The 21,383-nt window shown below is 37.9% G+C and overlaps 4 protein-coding genes across 6 annotated transcripts; 3 read left to right on the top strand and 1 right to left on the bottom strand.

Annotated features, from left to right (window-relative positions):
* Nucleotides 376–9,888, top strand: LOC109713450 (uncharacterized protein YtfP). 3 transcript variants are annotated; one of them, XM_020237540.1, is made up of 17 exons: nt 376–748; nt 841–966; nt 1,829–1,888; nt 2,607–2,720; nt 2,819–2,906; nt 3,713–3,858; nt 3,959–4,060; nt 5,834–5,905; nt 5,974–6,073; nt 6,646–6,728; nt 7,311–7,385; nt 7,472–7,570; nt 8,190–8,240; nt 8,333–8,389; nt 8,471–8,512; nt 9,192–9,435; nt 9,546–9,888. In XM_020237540.1, exons 1-16 carry the CDS (start codon nt 401–403, stop codon nt 9,270–9,272), a joined length of 1,644 nt encoding a protein of 547 aa, XP_020093129.1. In that variant the 5' UTR covers nt 376–400; the 3' UTR covers nt 9,273–9,435; nt 9,546–9,888. The 3 variants fall into 3 exon arrangements, with proteins under 3 accessions (XP_020093129.1, XP_020093128.1, XP_020093130.1); XM_020237539.1 differs by having other exon boundaries at nt 7,308–7,385; XM_020237541.1 differs by lacking the exon at nt 1,829–1,888 and having other exon boundaries at nt 7,308–7,385.
* LOC109712765 (SKP1-like protein 11) lies at nt 9,536–13,125 on the bottom strand. The gene is made up of 3 exons (XM_020236518.1): nt 12,943–13,125; nt 10,150–10,290; nt 9,536–9,643 (listed from the first exon to the last, which is right to left on the bottom strand). The coding sequence occupies exons 1-3, from the start codon at nt 13,123–13,125 to the stop codon at nt 9,536–9,538; spliced, it is 432 nt and encodes a 143-aa protein (XP_020092107.1).
* On the top strand, nt 13,955–19,044 carry LOC109712910 (FAD synthetase, chloroplastic-like; the record flags this gene model as incomplete). The annotated part of the gene is given in 5 exon segments (XM_020236716.1): nt 13,955–14,046; nt 15,048–15,217; nt 16,557–16,692; nt 17,781–17,956; nt 18,042–19,044. Coding segments are annotated over 5 exon segments (1,074 nt in total), but the record flags the coding sequence as incomplete, so codon positions are not given.
* LOC109712909 (pentatricopeptide repeat-containing protein At1g59720, chloroplastic/mitochondrial-like) lies at nt 19,155–21,135 on the top strand. Its single transcript, XM_020236715.1, has one exon. The coding sequence runs from the start codon at nt 19,164–19,166 to the stop codon at nt 20,907–20,909; it is 1,746 nt and encodes a 581-aa protein (XP_020092304.1). The 5' UTR covers nt 19,155–19,163; the 3' UTR covers nt 20,910–21,135.

Here is a 21,383-nt window from a genome sequence, read left to right as displayed (position 1 = left end):
CGTTGAAAAATTCGGCTTAAAAAACAGATTCGGTATAAAATATAAAATATAAAATATAAAATATAAAATAATTTATATTTAAAAATAAAATTATAAATTTTTTATTCATATTTTTAATAATTCGACAATAATTTGTGAATAATTTGCGAATTATTCGGTTGGCCCAAAAATTCGAGAATAATTCTCTTTCTTTTGAAAAAATTCGTAAACGAACCGTTTAATTCAGATTTTCAATAATTCACGAATAATTCACGAATTTACTAATTAGGGTAATCAACGGATAATCTAACTTATTACTCGCTAGGCAACTCGGCTCTTTAATAGACAAACTAAACACATGCTAACATTTTCAACTCAATATTTTCAAGAGAAACTCGTTAACAGCACAAGTGGGGCAAGGATGCTGACGTATCTGGCCTGGAGGGACTATACTGAAATTTGCCCAAAAACACGTCTTCTTGCAGAGCGAAAGGTCCTTTCCGCCGCGAGGTCACTCCCGCGCTGTGTAGCGCGTACACAAAATTGGAAGCGGCGCTCGGGAGATGTTCGAAGGAATGCCCCAATGAGGATCTCCACCTCCGCCTCCGCCTCCGCCGCAGCGAGGGGCCTCCTCCTTCTCCCTCCCCCTCTCGGCTCCTCCATGGGAGCCGCACCTTACTTCTCGACGAGGATTCACCACGTCCCCTTCCGCAACAAGAAGCGCTTCATCTCCTCTTCGACTACGACTACAAGCAGCAGCTCCTCACAAGTACTCCTCTGTCTCTCTTCCATTCTATCACTCTGTCTCTGGTTATATCGTTTGCAAAGCAGCGGTCATGTTTGATAGCTTCAATGGTGTAGATAAATGAGCCATTGTTGGTGGTGGTGGGTGGTGGTGCAGCTGGGATATACGCTTCAATAAGAGCGAAAACCCTAGCTCCTCAATTGAATGTATTGGTTATCGAGAAAGGAAAGCCTTTGTCAAAGGTCAGATTCTTCTCATCAATCATGCATTGTTGAATACTGTGAAACAACCATTTAGCTCTAAAAGCTTAAGCTGTCACAGAACGGTATCTTTAAGATCTTATATTCAACACTGGAAATTGAGTGAAATCAGGAGGCTGGCGGGATTCGAACTCAGGATCTCAAACACTGATGCCATCTTGAATAATGTGAAACAATCGTTTATTTCTAAAAACTTAAGCTGTCGGAGAGTGCTGTATTTAATATTTTAAGTTCAAAATGTACTTTACTTTAAATTGCTTTATTTTTGGAAATTTGTATCCTCGATGTTGTGACTGGTTGCTCAATACAGGCTAGTGCATTTTTTTGCTCATTTGTCATTGTTTACCTTGGCTTCGGTAGTGCAGCCTTTAAACATGCTTTGGTCTGACAGCTTTGGCTGAAAATATACCACTTAATTCTCAGTTATGAAAGCTACTAAATGAATTGAAATTCAGGAAAAGTAATTCTAGGATTTTATATTCTGTGACCATAGGTTGGGAATAGGAGTTGAATGCTATGGGGTCGAATCTTCTATTTTTTCTTGTTTTTACATAAGTAGTTGGTGTTTCCTAAATTGGTAGCTGATGATTTATAACTGTGGAATGAGCTAGGTTTTTATGCAGCATTTCTAGTCAAATAGAGCACATTACGTCACAACGTTATTGGGGTTCAAAAAGGTTCTAAATTCAGATCTGTACATTTTGTGGCTTACTAGTTTTAGCCTGATATGGAGCTCTGTCGGTTAAAAGCAGTACTTTCATAGGCATTTTAGATTTCTAGTTTGATTATTTTATTTCAAAATTCTTTTTATGGTTTTTTTGAGTGTATATTTTCTCGTCTTTAGGTAAAAATTTCTGGGGGAGGCCGTTGCAATGTGACCAATGGACATTTTCTTGAGGCAATGGTCAGACATGAAACTGTTGTTTAATCAGTTTAATCAGTTTAATCATTTCATTTTTCCTAGAACTAAACTTTTCTCTTGACACCTAAAATTTACACTTCTTAGTGTTGCTGTTTCAATCAGTGTCCATGGTGGATTAGCTCAAAGTAGTGTAACTAGTAGAGCCTAGACACTCTCGTGTGTTATACATATCTTCGTATTGAAGAAAAGGTGTAATATGCAGAGTTATAATGGCCACTATAGCAGCTGTACTTGAGTTTCCTTTTAGTAATATGAATCAAATATCCCATAGTTACTATAAATCAATTTTGCAAGGGCTTCTTAACATGTACGCTAATTACGACCACACATGCTATATTTGCTAATATTTCACATAAATTTCATCACTGTTAAGTTTTTATTAAAAGTACTTAAATTTCTTTAATTTCGAAACTTACATTTATCATCCCTTACCTCGTGTTACTGGACCGAATCATGCAGCTGAATAACTTATGTTGCAGTGCTGCCACCTTGTTCCTGTTCTTCCCAAAAACAAAACTACCACATGAGAAAAGAAAAACGATAGACTAGTCCGAAGTTGCTATTTGTTTCTGAACTCACATCACATTCTGTTTAACCCTTACTATTTATTTACACTTTGAATGCTGACAGTTCAAGTGAGTTGTTCTTTGCATTTTAACTGTATTTGACTTTTAGGGCCTTTCATGGTGTATTAACGCAGAGATTGACAGAAAACTATCCTAGGGGAAATAAGGAACTGCGTGGATCGTTCTTTAATGTTCATGGCCCACAAGATACCATGGGTTGGTTCTCTGATCATGGGGTTCCGCTTAAGGTTAGTTTCATCAATATTTGCTTCTGCTTGATATTCTTCTTATTCATTTGAAATGAAATCTTCTTTTAATGATTTGGGTTTTGATTATTTTGCATTAGACAGAAGATGACGGGCGAGTTTTCCCTGTTAGCAACAGCTCAGCTTCTATAGTAGATTGTCTTCTTAATGAAGCTAAAAGGGTTGGAGGTAGGTTATTATATATATGCTGGTGCAGTTGAGTTTCTTTGCATGCCACTGTTTAAAGAAAATTTAGTTGAATTTCTTAATGAAGCTAAGAGGGTTCCTAACCCTAAGGATCAAGTCAAAGCAATTTAAACCTAATGGAATCTAAAAATCTTAAAGGGCTATTACAAGTGAGCTTTAAACAAGTCAGCCTTGATGAATTGGATATGTAGGATGTCTATAATTCTTTTTCTCTTCTTGCTTTTTATGACGTGTGATCTTTACAGTCTTTTAATGACATGACATCTTTACAGAGTCAGTTTAAGTGTGTACTCTCGCATCAGACTGATTGATACAAACACCTTTAAGATTCCATGTCTTTTCGTTTGTGAGTCTGGGATAATCCTTCATCTTTGGATCATTATCTGTGGATACTCTAGTTATCTGTTGGGTTACTTTCTCCATTTAAAGAGTGGTGATAAATGGATCCTTAGGTGTTTTTACAAGATATGTAAGACTGTTGAGAACTTGAAGAAAAGCCCACTTCTGTTCCTCTTCTATACCGCCCAAAATGATGCAATACTCAGACTGTTGAAAACTTGAAGAAACACCCACTTCCATTCTCTTCTATACTATCCAAAATGATGCAACAGCCACAATTACGTGCTAGTTGGATATGTAAATATGGTTTTGCGTAAAATTAGAACTACAATGTGTATCCTTTTGTTAGAGTTATGCTCTAGCATTTCTTTATTCTAATGCCATCTTTCGCTGTACAGTCAAAAGTTTCTCTTAGCAGTATTTGCTGAATTCAGTGTTACTTTTTGAAGTTTCATTGCAGACTGGTAAAGTTGTCTCAAGCACATCTGTTGTTGGCAATGGGAAATTTCTTCTGAAGGTTGAGAAGCGCACAATAGACTTTGTAGAACATCTAGAGGCTACGTATGTCTTAGTTGCCACTGGGAGCAGCAAACAGGTTAAAAAGTTTAACTTTTTGTTTTTTTTTTTTTGGCTTTTCTATTATAGTATTACATCAACTTTGAGTGAAATACTGCTTTCATATGAGTTGATTACAGGGCTACTCGATCGCTGCCCAGCTTGGTCACTCCATTATTGACCCAATGCCTAGCTTATTCACATTTAAGATTGAAGATGCACAACTGGCAACCTTGTCTGGGGTAATCATCTTTTCACTGATACCAAGGCTCACTACTACTCTTCATAACGATAGGCAAGGCCATGTTTTTCTAATAATCATTGTTGTTTTACTTCCAGAAGCGAAAGTTACCCGCTTCTTTAGTTAAATTAAAATAGTATATGGTAATTGCAGTTTGGTCATATTTTGTTCAAACATTCTGATATGGATTTTTAATTAGAGATCGTTTTCGGATATTTAGTACCTTAAAGGCCCAGTGAACTGCTAAAAGGTAGTGAAAACATAAAACCTTGGACTGCTATATTGACATAAGCAATGGTCTCATGACTTTTTTATAAAGAGACCATGACAAGAAGCGTTGAAGTTGTTATCGGCCTTAGAAATCATCTAAAACTCTGGTAGGATAGTCTTCCTGCATTCAGGCATACACGATTAATTTAAACATTCCTGCCAAGGAAAACGTAGGAGCAAGGATTTAAGTGCCGTGGCACGGGGTCGTGCCAGAAACTTGCTGGCACGGTACGGCACGGTGCGTGCCGAGCTGTGCTGATACGTGCCGGTCAAAAAAATTTTTATGTATCGACACATAATAGCATGAAATATTTATTTTCTTTAGCAACAAAATATTCTAACTATTTATTATGCCTTTTTATTACATCTTTTGAACTTTATTGAGGAAATTATTTATTAATTTAAAGAATAGAGAGTTTTGAGCTATGCCATTGGCACGGGATCTGTATCATGCAGGTATCTTGTTGGCATGGTACGGCATTGTGGATACGGCCCGTGCCAATGGGTACTTAAAACCTTGCGTAGGAACAAAAAAAAACCAAAAACATCTCTCATTTTTTCTAACTCGAACTCTGTCTGTCTTTCCTACAATCAAGAGAGTGCAGAAGGGGAAGGAGAATATGCAGTCATCATCATTATTGTTGATGGAAGGCACTAGCATAAGGTGGGGCGCCCATACCCCGAACCTCTCTCTCTCTCTCTCTCTCTCTCTCTCTCTCTCTCTCTCTCCGTTCCCACCACGTGTTGGTGTCTTGCAAAATTCCAGGTGATGATGTGCTCGCCCCCTTAACTAGGGGTGAAAATGTATAGGATGTCATCTGAAAATATCCGCATCTGAATAGAAAATATTTGAAGTCAGTCGGATATGGATATGGATATGGTTTTAGAAAGTCAAAATTATCCGAATATCTGAAAAAAATGGCTATGGATATGGATATCTGAATTTTTTTACTAATATTATATTTTGTATTAATAAATTAAATTATAATATTAATTCCCAATATCCCATTCCCCTAATCCCCTGATCCTAATATCTCAATATCCTATTCTCGTGTTTCAATATCAAATATGAAGAAATATCCGACCTTATCCGAATCCCTTTTATGCAAATATCGTAATAAAAATTTAGCATCCGACACATCTATATCTGAATTCGTATCCAAAAAAAATATGGATGCGGATATGGTGTCATCAAATATCTGTTCATATCCTATATGTTTTCACTTCTACCCTGAACTGCCACTGTTGTCAATGTTGGGAGGGGGGGAGAGTTTTATTATATTATTGATTCTTATTTTTCTGGCATATGACATTCAATGAATTCATTCCTCAATCTTTATCTCTTTACATTATAATTCATAGAGAGAGAGAGAGAGAGAGAGAGAATTTTATTAAAGTATTGATCTTTATTTTTCTGCCATGTGACATTCAGTAAATTCATTTCACAATAACACAATAACTATATCTCTTCACAGTATAATTCATTCTCTTCGACAATGATCAGGTGACATTTCAAAGAGTTAAAGCAAGGCTTAAACTGGACAATGTCTCCAGGAGTATACCTGAATTAACTCAGGCATGTATTTCTTCTTATTTATAACCATATTTTGGTTCTTTTCTGAAATGATAATGTAGGTGCTATAGGTTGGACCTATGTTAGTGACTCACTGGGGACTCAGCGGGCCAGTGATTCTTCGGTTATCTGCATGGGGAGCGCGTGAGCTATTTCGTGCCAATTACACAGGTACAATTCGAAGAAAGGACATTATTGTTATTGGAGTTTCAATAAGAAAATGCACTATTCTTAGACTTTCAGACTACATTAAGGGCTTTGCTTTTATTGAGGACATGAACATATTATATAACTGGCATCATCTTTATATATTGTGAGTACAAGTTGAAAGTCAGTGCTTAACAATGTTGCATGTTAAAGTGACTCTATCATTAAATATCATCTTCAGTTTCCTGTGAGAAAACTTTGAATCTGAAATTGGTTACGGTTAATTGATTTCGTTGACAATACATGATTCACTTACACTATTAACTTAAGTCAAGTTAGTGATCACTACTCAAACAGATAGTTTTCCTTTTCAACCAAATTGCTCGGATCCCAAAGTGTCAAGAGTTCTATGTGAAAAAACTATGCACATAATGTAATCTCAGTTTATTTCACAGAAGAGCGTAGAGTTTGTTGAAAGGAGTTTCAGATGTATCTTTTGATTTCTTTCTAAATTAGGACCTTTTCTGCTTAGTTTCTTAATTTTTCAAGTTTCTACTAATCTGTTTCTATTCACATTTGTGTGGAAATGAGTACAGGAATGCTGTTGGTTGACTTCGTGCCTGGCATTCATATTGAAGAGGTGAAAAGCATCCTCTTTCACCACAAAGATCAGTTTGCGGTTTGGTTCTTTCCTCACATCGCATCTTACAATAGTTAATTGTATTATTTTTCTTTTTGTGTCTAATGCCAATTTGACTTGATTAGTATGTCCCATGCAAGCTTTCCTTAGCACGCATGTGTTAATACTTGTCTTTGGTTTTTATATGCATTTCAGTGCTTCTATAAGTTTCACTTGTCCATAAATTGATCATCCCAAGTATACTATCTCTCCAGCAATAAGCTGTTTTTGTCTGTTGGTATAAGTGGTGAAGAGCTAAAATTAATATGCTCATCGATAAAATTATTCGAGTGATCTATTGTTAAAAAGTGCATGGAATACATCCCGAGATTTGTTTCTGCATTGCATTGTGATCAATCAGGCTATAAATATGTGTTCCAGTGCCATCGCTGTTCCTCGTAGGTGTAAATTTTCATGCTGAAGGTAATAAAGGCTTTCGATTGATATCTTTGGTCAATAAATTTAAATTTAAGCTCAAGTTTTTGAGGCCCTACATTGTCAAACTAGAAGATATTTATCTACTATTCGCCTATTCCACTACTTCCAGAATGAAATAACGATTCCAAAGATTGCATGCAGAAGCATAAAGCAAGCAATTCATTTCCCTTGGCATTTGGTTTGGTGAAAAGATTTTGGAGGTTTCTACTGGAAAAGGAGGTTGGTTAGCTTGCTTAAGCATGCTTCTTGTTGACTGGTTAGTTTTTGACAATACTCTTTGATTAGCACAACCCATCTCTCTTCAGGGTTTAGATGGTGACATGTTATGGTCTTCCATTCCCAAGAGCAATTTGATTTCCATAGCACTTTTGTTGAAGCAATACTCATTTAAGGTAGTAGGAAAGGTATGTTGTGGTTGGTTATGTTCATTGGTATGGATTGTTTGGCCCAGTTCCTGCAGCTATTTGAATTCCATGGTGCTTTTTTTAATAGAGCTATTCAAAAAAACACTAATACCTTCTATATAGCTCTCAGCAGCCAGTAGAAGCTTTAAAGCAAGGTTTTAAGTGCCCATTGGCACGGGCTGTATCTACCGTGCCGTATCGTGCCAACAAGATACCGGCACGATACAAGCCCCATGCCGATGGCACAGCTCAAAACCCTCTATTCTTTAAATTAATAAGTAATTTCCTCAATAAAGTTTAAAAGATGTGATAAAAAGACATAATAAATAGTTAGAATATTTTGTTGCTAAAGAAAATAAATATTTCATGCTATTATGTGTCGGCATACAAGAATTTTTTTGACCGGCACACATCGGCACAGCTCGGTACGCAACGTGCCGTACCATGCCGGCAAGTTTTCAGCACGACCCCGTGCCACGGCACTTAAATCCTTGCTTTAAAGTAAAGCTTTTGCTTTTGGGGCACGAAAGCTCATTTTAGCTTCCGCATAGTAAATGCTACACATTGCTTGCTAGCCATGGCTAGTGCAAATACTCGGTCGTTGTTCTTTTGTGTATAGGGTCAGTTTAAAGATGAATTCGTCACTGCTGGGGGAGTTCCACTTTCAGAGGTTTTTGTCTTATTTGATGAAGTTTTCAGGAAATATTTATTACTTCATATTCTATAGCCTAATGCCCTAAGTCTGTTCTTTTGTTTGTGAAGATTTCTCTTAACACCATGGAAAGCAAGAAGCAACCAAATCTCTTCTTTGCAGGAGAGGTAAGATTTTGATAGTCACAGAATAAGATGAGAAATTTTCTTGCAAAAGATGCATTACAGCTGAAGGTGAACTGGATGCAGGTGCTCAACATTGACGGAATTACTGGTGGATTCAACTTTCAGGTTATTCTAGTTTCAGATGCATTTTCGTATGGTTAATTAGAATTATGTGATTGATGTCACAAGAGAGATAAGGCCACTGGTATAATTACTTTTGCCAAACAGGCTGAAACTAAAGTAAAAATTGCTCGATAGTGTATGTTTATTGTTGAGAAGCTGTATCAGAAGTCAGAATTGCTATTGGACACTTACATACCACAACCATAGTGTAATTGCCGGGAGTATGACTTTCTGTACATAATCCTGAGCAAGTCGGAGAGAGAAGAAAACACTAATACTGTTGCTCATAGGACATGTATGGCAGTTGAAACTGACGAATGTGATGCTAAAAACCTTTACAGAGTCCGGTCTTTTTTACGTCAACTTTGGTTCTTATCGATAGAGAAATGCACAATTGTTGGATCAGTAACTAAAACATCAGCAAAGAGAACTACTAAATGTTTGCAACATTAAATGCATACATTTGGTAGCTTGAGTTTCTCAACAAATAAGCTTTCGTTTTCAAAAATAGGATAAGACAATTATTAAGGTTACAAAAGTTGCTAACTTATGATTAACTATCACATTGTAAGTTGTTTTCGGCCGTTACTTCTACGAAACTATCTATAAGGAAACTGGCAATGCATATTTTTCAGAAAATCCTTTTTCACATTTGCATGATTTTGTATGCTTTTCTCGACAGAATGCATGGACTGGTGGATACATTGCAGGGACAAGCATCGGCACACTAGCATCAAGTTACCTGATGCGAGAGGTGTCATGAGCAAGACCTGATATCTGCAGAGTAAAACGATTTGGAGGAACTCAGGACACATTAAACAAGCCAAAGTTGCAAGAAATTACAGGGAAAGGTTTATCGTAAAACGGCTTGTTGATTTCTCACGGAACTATCTATAAATATATAGCACCAGTTTCGGTCAATGAGGGTGAGATTCTTTTAGTTCAAGAATCTTAGAACTGTTTCATCTATCATAATCTTTTGCTTTCGTTCGCTCTTGGATAAGTTATTAGTTTCTTGTTTTCTAATCATTGACAGGTACTGCTGCTCAGAAGTTCCCAGCTAGAGAGAACACCGATGCAGGAGCAACGCAAAGTCTTCAATGTTTCCATAATGGTCGAGAACACGAGAAGTATCTGTCAGAAAAAAAGAAAAAAAAAAGAAAAAGAAAAAAACGAACTAGAATACGCCTTTAATTACTTAGTTCTTAGAAAAATATTTACGATCTTTATGGATGTGGATGAAGCATATATTTTACTTCTGAAAACTGAAAACTCTCTAAATATTGTGGGTAACTTGTGCATGTTAATGACTTACACGTCCCTGCAAACTTTGATAAATTACATGTGAGTCCCTGGCAAGGGAAATTACTTTTGGGAGAGGCCATGGATTCAAAACCTGACTGCTTGTGTGTTTATGTTGTAACAAATTTATTAAAACAAAAAAAAAAAAAAAACAGCCATTTAGAGCTGCAGAAGTTCCCGTAACAACTATAAAGTTTCAAATCCAACAAATCTAAATATTTTAAATAATAAAACAAACAAAACTTTTAAAAAAATTTAAATGGTCTATGATTATATATAGATATCTCCCTTTGTTATTAGTCAGCATCATGATGAGCCCAGGAGTGTTCCCTTCGTACGGCTTCCTCTTCCTCGGGGGTGAAGTCGTTCTGGATGTTGAAGTCTCTTCGAATCACTTCAGCAGTCTTCTGTGTAATCGCGCTCGCCACCTTGTCCAGGCATAAATCCAGCAGTCCTTGAATTTCCAAATAATCAGCAGCCTGTAAATTTCAAAAATTACATACATTTTAGTCTTTGGATTCTTTTTGAATGTATAAATATTTTATTTAATATAACATCTTCTCGTGTTAAAATACAGAAAATCTATCCCCGATTTATGCCGAAAATATCTTTAAAAATGATAAAAATATGTTTATCATTTTTAGTAAATTTTTGAGTAAGAATAATATTCTCGAAGAAATTACATCTGTTTGGATGCTTGAATATTTTATTTAATATATATTTTTTAGATTAAAATATAGAATTTTTTTTTTTGTACTTTTAACATTTATATTTATCCTTTTAAAAAGTTAATATATTTTGTCCCTCTCTGTGCGCCTTCAAAAAAATCTTACTTTATAGAATAAAGATAATTCAGTCATTTTGTCCTCTCCACTAATATCTTAATCTTATGAAAATGTTTCTAAAATTTTAAAGGGGTAAAATATAAATTTTTAAAAGTCACACAAGAAAAGGATATTTACAGAGTTTTCTGTATTTTATCTTTTTTTAATTTACTCAATAAGCTTATCAAATAAGTCTTAAGTTGTTTTTTTTAGAATGAAACAAATTTTTTTGTAAGTAAAATTAATATACTATTCTATTAAATTATAGATGTTAATATCATTCAAGAGATAAAAATTAAAACTAACACATTATCAAATATATCTTTATATCAAATATGTTATCATTGGATATCTTATTTTGACATCCAAGTAGGATATAATACGTTCAAATCACTAGCCAAAATATTTACGCCTAATATAGTTCTATCAAGCAACAAAACCGAATAGAATCCTGCTAAATTCTGATTTAATTAGAATAATTTTTTTTTATTTTTACTAAATTAAATTGAATTATTCTTAACCAAATATTGTTTAGCATTAAATTGAACCAAACTAATTAATTTTTTTAAGATTTTAAAATGTTTTCATATTTAATATAAAATATTAAATGTACCGTTTTCTTCTAATATATAATTTTATATAAATATATAATTTATATAATTTTCTTCTATTATATAGTATGTATTATTTATATAAAGGGAAAACTTTAAAATCCCCCCAGTGGTTTCGCACTTTCTCACTATAGTATTTTGTGATTTAAAATGTATCAATTTGCCCCCCCTGTGGTTTTGTTTTTATCTTTTCGATAGCTTTTTCTTTAATATTTCGTTAAATTATATACAAAAAACTTCAGATACCCATCTAGATTTATCGAATATTTATTTTAGTACCCTTTAATTTTAACTTTGTCACTGATTTAAGAAAGAAATAATAACAAAATTGATAATAAAAAGAAAAAAAGAAACCACAGGGTAATAACTTGATACAAAAATAAAACCACAGAGTACTAACTTAATACACTTTAAATCACAAGGTACCAAAGTGAGAAAATGCGAAACCACAAGGTGTTAGCTTGATATACTTTAAATCACAGGATACTAAAATGAAAAAGTGCGAAACGATAGGAGGGGTTTTTGAAGTTTTCCCTATTAAAAATAATCAAATCCATAGTTTTTCATGAATACTGAGTTCAACTGATTTTTTTTAAATTTTTTTTTTTTGTTCATATTAAAATGAGAGTATGGATTGTAACACTATAATTAGGGCGAATCATGTCATTATCAAATTAAACCAGATTCCTAATGATAGAGAAATAAATATAGGTAAATTAATGTAAATAGTTTATTCAAAATACACAAAACATATACCTACACGTGTCCTTTGAAAGTCGTGCCGCTTTGGCCAGTGAAGCGACACGTGTCGACGAGCCAATGGCGCGACGTGTCGTATCGAAGCGTGCGACCCTATGATTGCCCGCACGTGAGAAACGTACCCGAGGCTGCTGACTAGGACGGCGGTGGCCATGTGTCGCTCAGCGAGTGGTCCGTTCACACTTAATAGATCTCCTGGACCAGGTTTAGTAGACCGCGCCACAAAACTTTGCAGCAACCAAAGTAATAATAATTGCTTATGATATTCCAAAGTTAAAAAAAGGGCTAAATTATATAAGACTCTCCTATAAATATTCGTTTTGTAATTTTTTTTTTGTCATTTAAAAATTCATATTTTGACCTTTTATAAAATAAAAAATGTTCACATGGGGTACTCTTCTCAGCATCTTCAAAGAATAAGATATGGATGAATATTATGTTGATAATATCCAAATAAATAAACATGAGTCTAACCATTAAATCCATTGTTTATAAAAATACGAAAAATAAAATTGACAAAAGTAATTTTCAAACTTAAGTTTGGACAAACTAGGGCTAGCGATGCTGCCGATGCATGTAATTATTAATCTAAAATATTCAAGGCCAATGGTTTAAATTCTCTGCTAATGCATTTTTAGTAAATAAATGGTTTAAACATCTGATATACCTTTCCTTTTTTTAAATTTTTTTTTTCTAGAGGCCCCGTGCCTTAAACCTCCTTTTGTATATTCTACTTTCCAAAATTCTTTTAGAGACAATTTGGTTGAATATAGTTACAAAAACAGTGTAATTAGAAGTATATGGAATTACAAATACTGTAGTTACAATTATACCTCGTCTGTTTGGTTTTATACAGTTACAACTGCTATAGTTATATTTCTTCTGTTTGATNGGTGGTGGCGTCAAACTCGGCGTGCTTGGTGCAGTACTCGAAGACCTTCGACAGGACGTCGCCGACGACATTTGGAGTCGGGATTGGGTCCTCCACGCCGACGTCCTCGACGACGTGTTTTATCACCACCGATTGGATCGCCACCGCCTCCGGCACCTCCACAACCACGCCGTCGTAACTCCGTATCTTAACCATTCTTTTCTGCGTCTCCTGCTGCTCTGATCCCATGCTAAAAAATTCACAATAATATTTCTCTTATAATATTATTATGATTATGATTAATTAATGCTACATTACTACTGTATTTATAGGGAGAGGCTACGTACTGTTTCCTTGTTATTATTATATTAGGTTAGGATTGAATATGATAGAGTAGGTAATTCGAATAGAATTAGTTATTTCATTTTATTTTTGAATATAAATAGGATGGTATGCGAATCCGGTTGGGAGTAGAGTATGCGCATCTGAAAAAAATTATTTATTATTTAATATTGTTAATCTAGTTAGAATATATAATTTTACAGTTGTGACTTGTGAGTCGGTTATGATATATTATATACCTGCGATTATATCAAAAAAAATTATACATATTTCTATTTGCATCTCTGGCTTTTTCTTTTTTTTTTTGAGAGAGATTGGTAACACGCTATCCGCTTCGTTTATTTTTATTTAAAAATAAACTTAGCTGAAAATATAAATCAACTAGAATTTGGACTTTGAGTCCCAAATACTGACCGCCAAGTATTTTTGCTGCTTCGGTTTTTTTTTTTTTTTTTTTTTTTGCACGAACTAATATTTTCCTAATTTCAAAAGAAGCGTCTAATCAAATCAAATCAATTATATAGCAAACTCAATTCCAAATTCTCCTCAAAAATCCACAAAATGGAACCGTGACGCGATTGCGAATATACTAGGGAGGAATCATCGGGGATACGCGAAGAGAGAGAGAGAGAGAAACAGAGAGAGAGAGAGAGAGGGTGAGGAGCTTCGTAGGAATGGAGAGAGGGGGAGGAGCCCTCGTCTCCTCCAATCTCCGCGCCGCCGCGCACCACGCCTCCGCCCTCTTCTCCCCCCTCGCCCCGCCGATCCCGTGCGGCGCCGCCGCCGCAGCCTCTCCGCCGAGCTCCGCCGCCTCCTCCCGCTCTTCAGGTTCCGATCCTACGCCCTTTTTCTCGATTCGATCTCGTTAGGTTTAGTGGTTGATGCTTCGGCTTGTGTGGAGAGTGGAATCGGAGCCTATCAATGTCGATGTTGTGAGAGCTGCGTAAATTAGGGAGGTGCAGAGAGTTTGGGGCACTTCACATTTGGAGAATTTAGTGAGAAATTGTGAAATCTCGATAGATGCATTGGGATATTAAGAAAAAAGATGAGCTTTTTTTCTGGGAAAAAGGTCTATCTTTTTTGCGTTTTATTGGTGGTTTGGGTGAGGTTCTTAGATTTGTGAAATCACACAAACAGACTATTGCATTTGGTCCTGATATGAACATGAGCTCTTCAAAGCAAATTTAGAAAAGGCGGCCTTTGCGTTCGTAGAGATTTTAGAATGAATAAGTAGTGAGTCAGTTTACTAATTGTTCAAGTTTTGGTTTTGAGGGATGAACCAAAAAAGAATCGTAACTGTGCCTGGAATTTCCTTCAATTGAAACACAGCCTACTTGGATGAAACAACTACTTAGATATCTCAAGAGATGTATAATCAAGAACTCATCTGACTTCAGTGATTTTACATTTTTAATCTATCAAATCTTTTTTTACCAATCAAAAGGTTAAATTTTTTGGATGCTCTTGGAGCTAACAGTAAGATTTTCTAAATAACATGATTATGTGGTTTCGTAATATTCAAATGTTGTTTTCATGTTTCACAATCTAAACATCTGTAAGAGTCCCATGATGGATTTCACTTCAAAGTGTTAAGGTTGTGAGTTCTTTCAGAAAATATCCTAGCCAACTTTTTCTTCTTTTCTCTCTAAATATGAATGTGTTTCGGTTTTATGTTTGGAGATGTATAGAAATTTAGCCATGATTGTTATTAATGTATTTGGTTGTATATAATTCCTAGTCAAGATGAATGAGTTAGGACAATCTTTATTGTAGATTTATGATTTGAAATGCACAGAAACAAAAATCACTGGTGCTTGTGTTTCTTGCAGGTCTCACTGTTGTTTGAAAGAAAAGAATGATCTTACCATGCAGAAAGGATTCCGGATATCAAATTTTAAGGTTTTCACCTCATATGGATCGCAAGCAAGCCTTAGTAGTGAAGAAGTAAATAAAGAAAAGCTCCTAATTGACTGTGGAGACGACCAAGAATGTGTACTTGGTATGTTTTTTTTTTTAATCTTTGCTCTTTTGTATACCTATTAGCCTTTAAATTTGTGATATGATATTTGGAGCCAAATGAAGGCATAACCAACTTCATAGCAGTATTAGATATAGCATTACAAATTATTATGTCTAATGCTTGTATGCTTGATCTTTTTCTTTATCATTTCACCTTGGCTTATGGTTTATTAAAGCTGTAAATTGAGAGGTTTCATTTTCCCTTTCTTTTCCAGTAGTTACAGTACTACATCCGACTTGGTGATCCTTGTTTAGTTTGAATTTTTCAGAACTTTTTATTTCATTTTGTAATTGGTCGTAGGCGTTAGGCTATAAATCAGCAGTTGTTGATTACTTCAAATGACATCTTGACATGTCATTTTTCTATACTGATATGATAATGTTAAGTCAGGGTACTTGTCAGTCAACGGAGCATCCTCCACGGCAATTAGTACTGGACAATAATATTCTACTACTCGTTGTTCTGGTGGCTGTCACTTCTCATTACCTGGACATTATTATAACTATGAAGTAAAAGTATGAGAGTAACTGAATAACTATCCTTTTTTATATCGCATATGCATGATTTTACTTGGTTTTTTAATTTTGATAACTATAAATTGGACATTGAGATTCTATTTCTTAATTTTGGTGAGTTCTGAAAGCGTTGCCTTTTTGTTTTCTTCATCCCAGAACATCAGTATTTTACCCGTTTCAAATTTCGTATTGTTGATTGTGTTCAACAAATCATGGTTTAAAAAATTCCCCATATCATTCCATTCAACTTACTTCGCAAAGTTTGGAACAACATCAAATATTTTTAATGAAGTCATTCTGTAGCAAGGATTTACGTTGGCACAAGCCATATCTACCGTGCCGTATTGTGCCAACAAAATATTGGCACGATACAGATCCCGTGCCGATGGCACGGCTCAAAACCCTCTATGCTTTAAATTAGTAAGTGATTTTCTTAATAAAGTTCAAAAGATTTGATAAAAGTACATAATAAATAGTTAAAATATTTTGTTGTTAAAGAAAATAAATATTTCATGCCATTATGTGTCGTCACACACGTATTTTTTGTAACCGGCACGCATTGGCACGGCCCGGCACACACCGTGTGGTACCGTGCCAGTAAGTTTCCGGCACGACCTCGTACCACGGCACTTAAATCCTTGTTCTATAGTGTATTCACTGTTCACTTTGCAGTGCTTTTGGATTGCTATCCATTATGTATTTGACCTTTAATATTCATTTTTGTACTGTTTTTGTGGTACTTTTTTGGTAACTTTCATCTGTATAAATATGCTCTTATTGTTGTTATTTGCATCAATCTCTAGGAGGTATAGTTGCGTTAGGAAAGTTTGATGCCCTTCATATTGGTCACCGACAACTCGCAATACATGCATCGAAAGCCGGAACTCCTTTCCTTCTTTCATTTATCGGAATGGCAGAAGTTCTTGGCTGGGAATCCAGGTAGATGTTTTCGTATTTTATTAGCTTAAATCCAGGTTTCATTACTTTCTCTTTCATCTTGAAAGGGAAATATGGCTTGAAAATTTACATTAAGCTACAAGTCACTTTCATATCTTCTATTGGAAATTCTTTGAAGGCTATGTGAGAAATAAATGTGGATGGTAAAAGAACCACCAAACGGACAAAAAAAGAAAGAAGATAGGAAGAGAAGCTTAGGTTCTTTTCTATAAATTAAGATGGCATAAACAAATTGGCTTATCTTACAGGCTAATTTTCTTATTTGTGGTATTTGTATGGGTATATACTTGTCTGCCATCTTCAAGACAAAAAAAAGCAGTGTGTTGAACTTATACATTACTTTGATTGATGGTGATTTAAATTTTTAGAGTAAAATGTGTGTGAAGGTGCTAAGCTGTTTATGTTTTACAATCTAAATACTTGTCAGTTGAAACTTTAATGCCGACAAAATCGTCTTTTGCTCTGCCTTTAACCTAAGTGGCTGCCTAGATATTTCAGGGGTCAAATGAAGATAATTATTTTTTGGCAAATGCGCAAACTTGTAATCTGAGATAGGATTGGAACAGCCATAAATATTTGAGTGGAGCAGCCATATAGAATAACAATGTGTGGTTAAGTAGTACTTTTCTTTCGAGTATAGTGAAAATACTGCTACTATACCTGTGTTGGGGCCTGGAATACGAACCTAGTTTCGTTTAATTATTGATCTAAAGAATATCATATTGAACTTACATTTCATCATCCTTTAACACTTCTATTTTTTAGAGGACGAATAAACTCACTCTATGCTCGATCATTGAATTAACTTGTGCTAAGTTGGATTGATTTTACAATATGTATTGCTGTGTATATTGGAATAAGTAATTATTGTTATATACACTGATAATTAATCTTTGATTTACTAGGAGAGGAGAAGGATAACAGGACTAGAATGTCAAATTGTAGTACAACTGATCATATGATTCCAACTATTAATATATCTAGAAGTGTCCAATTATTAATGTACTCAGAGAAAATAGAGCTACTACTGTAACTTCAGTATATATCTTACTTCTCAACTTCCTGCATAGGCCCCCAATTGTTGCAAAATGTGATCGAAAGCGTGTTCTTTCTTCGTGGGCCCCTTATTGTGGTAATGTTGCTCCTCTCGAATATCAAGTTGAATTTTCAAAGGTTAGGTATCTTACTCCGAGGCAATTCGTTGAAAGGTTGTCCAAGGAGCTCAGAATAAGCGGAGTGGTAGCAGGTATTCAAACTTCCTTTTGCGTTTGAAAACTGCAGAGCAACTACTGTTCCATTTGGTAGATCCTCTCCTTACGTTTTCTTTGCAGGTGAGAATTACAGATTCGGATACAAAGCATCTGGTGATGCATCGGAACTGGTGAGGCTATGCAAAGAGTACGGCTTGAGTGCATTCATTGTGAGCCCGGTCATGGACAAGGCAAATCGATCTTATAATGGGGCAACTACAAGCATCAATTCAAGTGATAAGGGGCAAGTATCTTCTACTCGAGTTCGCCATGCCCTAGCCATGGGCGATATCGATTATGTCACGGAATTATTGGGAAGAAAGCATCGTCTCATGCTATCCTTAAATGAAGGATGCCTCTCCATGGAGAAGAGAATTTTGGCCCCAAGATCGTGCATGTTAAACCAGCCACCAGGGGACGGCATGTATGAGAATTGTGATTTCCTGGTGAATAATGAATTAGTTGGATCCTGCAGGGTGGCTATTAATGCTGAGAACATCGATATTGAATTGAACGATCCAAGTTTTTGGCAAGAGAATGCAACTAAAGATGGTGACATTATAGGGATAGAGTTTGGTTGATTTAGTTTGCCATAAGTAGGTTAAACACACCTTTGGTTAGATTAGCTGACCAGTGGACACATTATACCGCTGAAGCCACATCGATGAATAAAATGCTTTTGGGTTGAGCAAATCACCTGCGAGACTACGCGCGATCTCGGTTTTTTGGAGATTCAAGAAGTGTTCAGCAGGGCGGGATGCGATCCGCGTATTGTCATACTTTTAATTATTCATTTGTGTCAAAAGAAAGATAAAAGAGTGGCCTGCCTCAAATAAATATGTGAGGGCCAAAATTACTCTGTAGTTAGATGAGTTTAGCTTCTTTCCATCTTTTGTTCTCTGCTTGATCTTTTACAGTTGAGTTCCAGCGTTTGCTTCCTTGTAGTTGGTGATACTACAAAAGGAGGGTTTTGATCTGCATTCGAGTCCTCTGTCGTTAGAAGTATTATGCATTGTATAACCATTCCAGTTCTAGTTTGTATCATTTTTCTTTTGAATGAAATCATTGATTGACATTGTTGTTATCTGATGATGATGTTATATCTGAACAATGCCAATTTTCCATTTCTCTGAACTGCGATACTAGTTGAAGAAACTGTCTCGTCCACACAAACTCCTCTAATCTCCAATACCCCGCACCACCATGCTCTCCACTCTCTCCTCCCCTTCACCACCACCACCACCATCTCTTCCTCCTCCTCCTCCTCCTCCCTCCTCTCTCCCCAACCTCCTCAAACTCTCCACCTCCTCCTCCTCCTCCCCCTCGTGGTTCGTGCTCCTCCGCTCCTACGCCCACTCCCCCGACCCCGCCCACAAGCGCCGCTCCCTCCTCCTCTTCCGCCGCATCCTCCTCATCCACCTCCCCCTCGCCTCCCCATCCCGGCCCCTTCGCTTCTCCTTCCCCCTCGCCCTCAAGTCCTGCGCCTTCCTCTCCGCCCTCCCCGAGGGCTCCCAGCTCCACGCCCTCCTCACCAAGCTCGGCCTCGCCCCCGACACCTTCGTCGCCAACAGCCTCGTCCACTTCTACGCCTCCTGCGGCCTCCTCCCACTCGCCCACCGCGTGTTCGACCGCATCCCCGCCCGCTCCCGCGTCTCCTGGAACGCCATCGTCGACGCCTGCGTCGCCAACGCCGCCCACGACGCCGCCCTCGCCCTCTTCCGCGCCATGCAGCGCGCCGCCCACCCCCCGGACGCCTTCACGCTCCAGAGCGTCCTCGGCGCGTGCGCGGCCTCGGGCGCGCTCTCCCTCGGCATGTGGGCGCACGCGCTCCTCCTCCGCGCCCCCGGCCTCGGCGCCGCCCCCGTCGCGCGCGACGCCCTCATCAACAACTCCCTCGTCGACCTCTACGCCAAGTGCGGCGCCATCGACATGGCGCGCCAGGTGTTCGACGAAATGCCCCAGCGCGACGCCGCCTCGTGGAACGTCCTCATCCTCGGCCTCGCCGCGCACGGCCGCGTCGCCGAGGCGCTCGCCGCGTTCGCCGACATGCCCGCCTCCGCCCGCCCCAACGCCATCACCTTCGTCGGCGTCCTCAGCGCCTGCAACCACGCCGGCCTCGTCGACGAGGGCCTCCGCTACTTGGACCTCATGATCACCCGATTCCGCATCGAGCCCCGGCTCGAGCACTACGGCTGCGTCGTCGACCTCCTCGCGCGCGCGGGCCGTGTCGACGCGGCGCTCCGCGTGGTCGCCGCCATGCCCCGGAGCCCCGACGCCGTGATCTGGCGCAGCCTCCTCGACGCGTGCGCCAAGACCACCACCACCACCACCACCACCACCACCACCACCAATCTCCACCTCACCGAGTCGCTCGCCGAGCGCGCGCTCCAATTCAAGGACGAGGACCCCGCCGCCAGCGGCGCCTACGTGCTCCTCTCGAGAGTCTACGCCTCCGCGCAGCGGTGGAACGACGTAGCCGTTATCCGCCGCCTGATGACCGAGCACGGCATCCGCAAAGAGCCCGGGTTCAGCTCCGTCGAGGCGGACGACGGAGTCCTGCACCAGTTCGTGGCCGGGGACACGTCGCACCCGCGGTCCGCCGACGTATACAAGATGCTCGACGAAATTCAGCGGAGGCTCGAATCGGCCGGCTACGAGCCCGACTGCTCGCAGGCGACGATGGTGGCCGGGGCGGACGGAGTGAAGGGGAATTCGCTGCGGCTGCACAGCGAGAAGTTGGCGATCGCGTTCGCGCTCCTCCACCGCAGCAGCTCCGCCGGAGAGGGAGCTCCTCCCATCAGGATCTTGAAGAACCTGAGAGTGTGCAGGGACTGCCACACTATGAGCAAGCTGATCTCCAGGGTTTATAGCGTGGAGATTATTGTGAGGGATCGGATCCGGTTTCATCACTTCAAAGCTGGTTCCTGCTCCTGCATGGATTACTGGTGAGCGTTCCATCTATATATATATATATATACATATATATCACTTGAGAGAGCCATAATTACAGATAAGATAAAATGATGATTAGAATTATTTTATATCACTTAAGAAGGAATATACACGCTGTTGATAACAGTTGATAATGTTATTCTTTGCAGTAAAGTGAGCAGTTTTTGGGCTACTAAAACCTACAAAATTTTTTAGATATAAAAATAGACATTCAAAATTTTTATTTATGAGGATAGAACGATAAAAACAGTAAATCATTTATCGTATTCTAAAAATAGTGAATCATTTACTGCTTTTATCTTTATTAATATATTTCTACGTCCAAACTTCAAAAATGTATAGTATTAATCACTAAAAATACTTTGTCTTTAAAAAAAAAAAGGTGAATAATTTATTATATTTAGAAAGCGATAATTCATTCACTGTATAGATCTAATTTTATAAATAAATTTTTTAGAGCACTATTTTTAT

The sequence above is a fragment of the Ananas comosus genome, linkage group 7 (assembly GCF_001540865.1).
Source record: "Ananas comosus cultivar F153 linkage group 7, ASM154086v1, whole genome shotgun sequence".
Lineage (NCBI taxonomy): Eukaryota > Viridiplantae > Streptophyta > Magnoliopsida > Poales > Bromeliaceae > Ananas > Ananas comosus.
This window is presented reverse-complemented; position numbering and strand designations above follow the sequence as displayed.

Excerpts from the sequence above, each read along its gene's own strand:
- LOC109712765 (XM_020236518.1), bottom strand. The coding sequence starts at position 13,125 with ATGGGATCAGAGCAGCAGGAGACGCAGAAAAGAATGGTTAAGATACGG. Across the intron at positions 10,291-12,942 it reads TCGGCGACGTCCTGTCGAAG|GCTGCTGATTATTTGGAAAT; the intron begins GTCTTCGAGTAC and ends TGAAATTTACAG. Across the intron at positions 9,644-10,149 it reads CCCCCGAGGAAGAGGAAGCC|ATACTTCTCGTGTTCTCGAC; the intron begins GTACGAAGGGAA and ends TTTTTCTGACAG.
- LOC109713450 (XM_020237539.1), top strand. The coding sequence starts at position 401 with ATGCTGACGTATCTGGCCTGGAGGGACTATACTGAAATTTGCCCAAAA. Across the intron at positions 5,906-5,973 it reads GTATACCTGAATTAACTCAG|GTTGGACCTATGTTAGTGAC; the intron begins GCATGTATTTCT and ends TAGGTGCTATAG. Across the intron at positions 8,390-8,470 it reads ATCTCTTCTTTGCAGGAGAG|GTGCTCAACATTGACGGAAT; the intron begins GTAAGATTTTGA and ends AACTGGATGCAG.
- LOC109712909 (XM_020236715.1), top strand. The coding sequence starts at position 19,164 with ATGCTCTCCACTCTCTCCTCCCCTTCACCACCACCACCACCATCTCTT.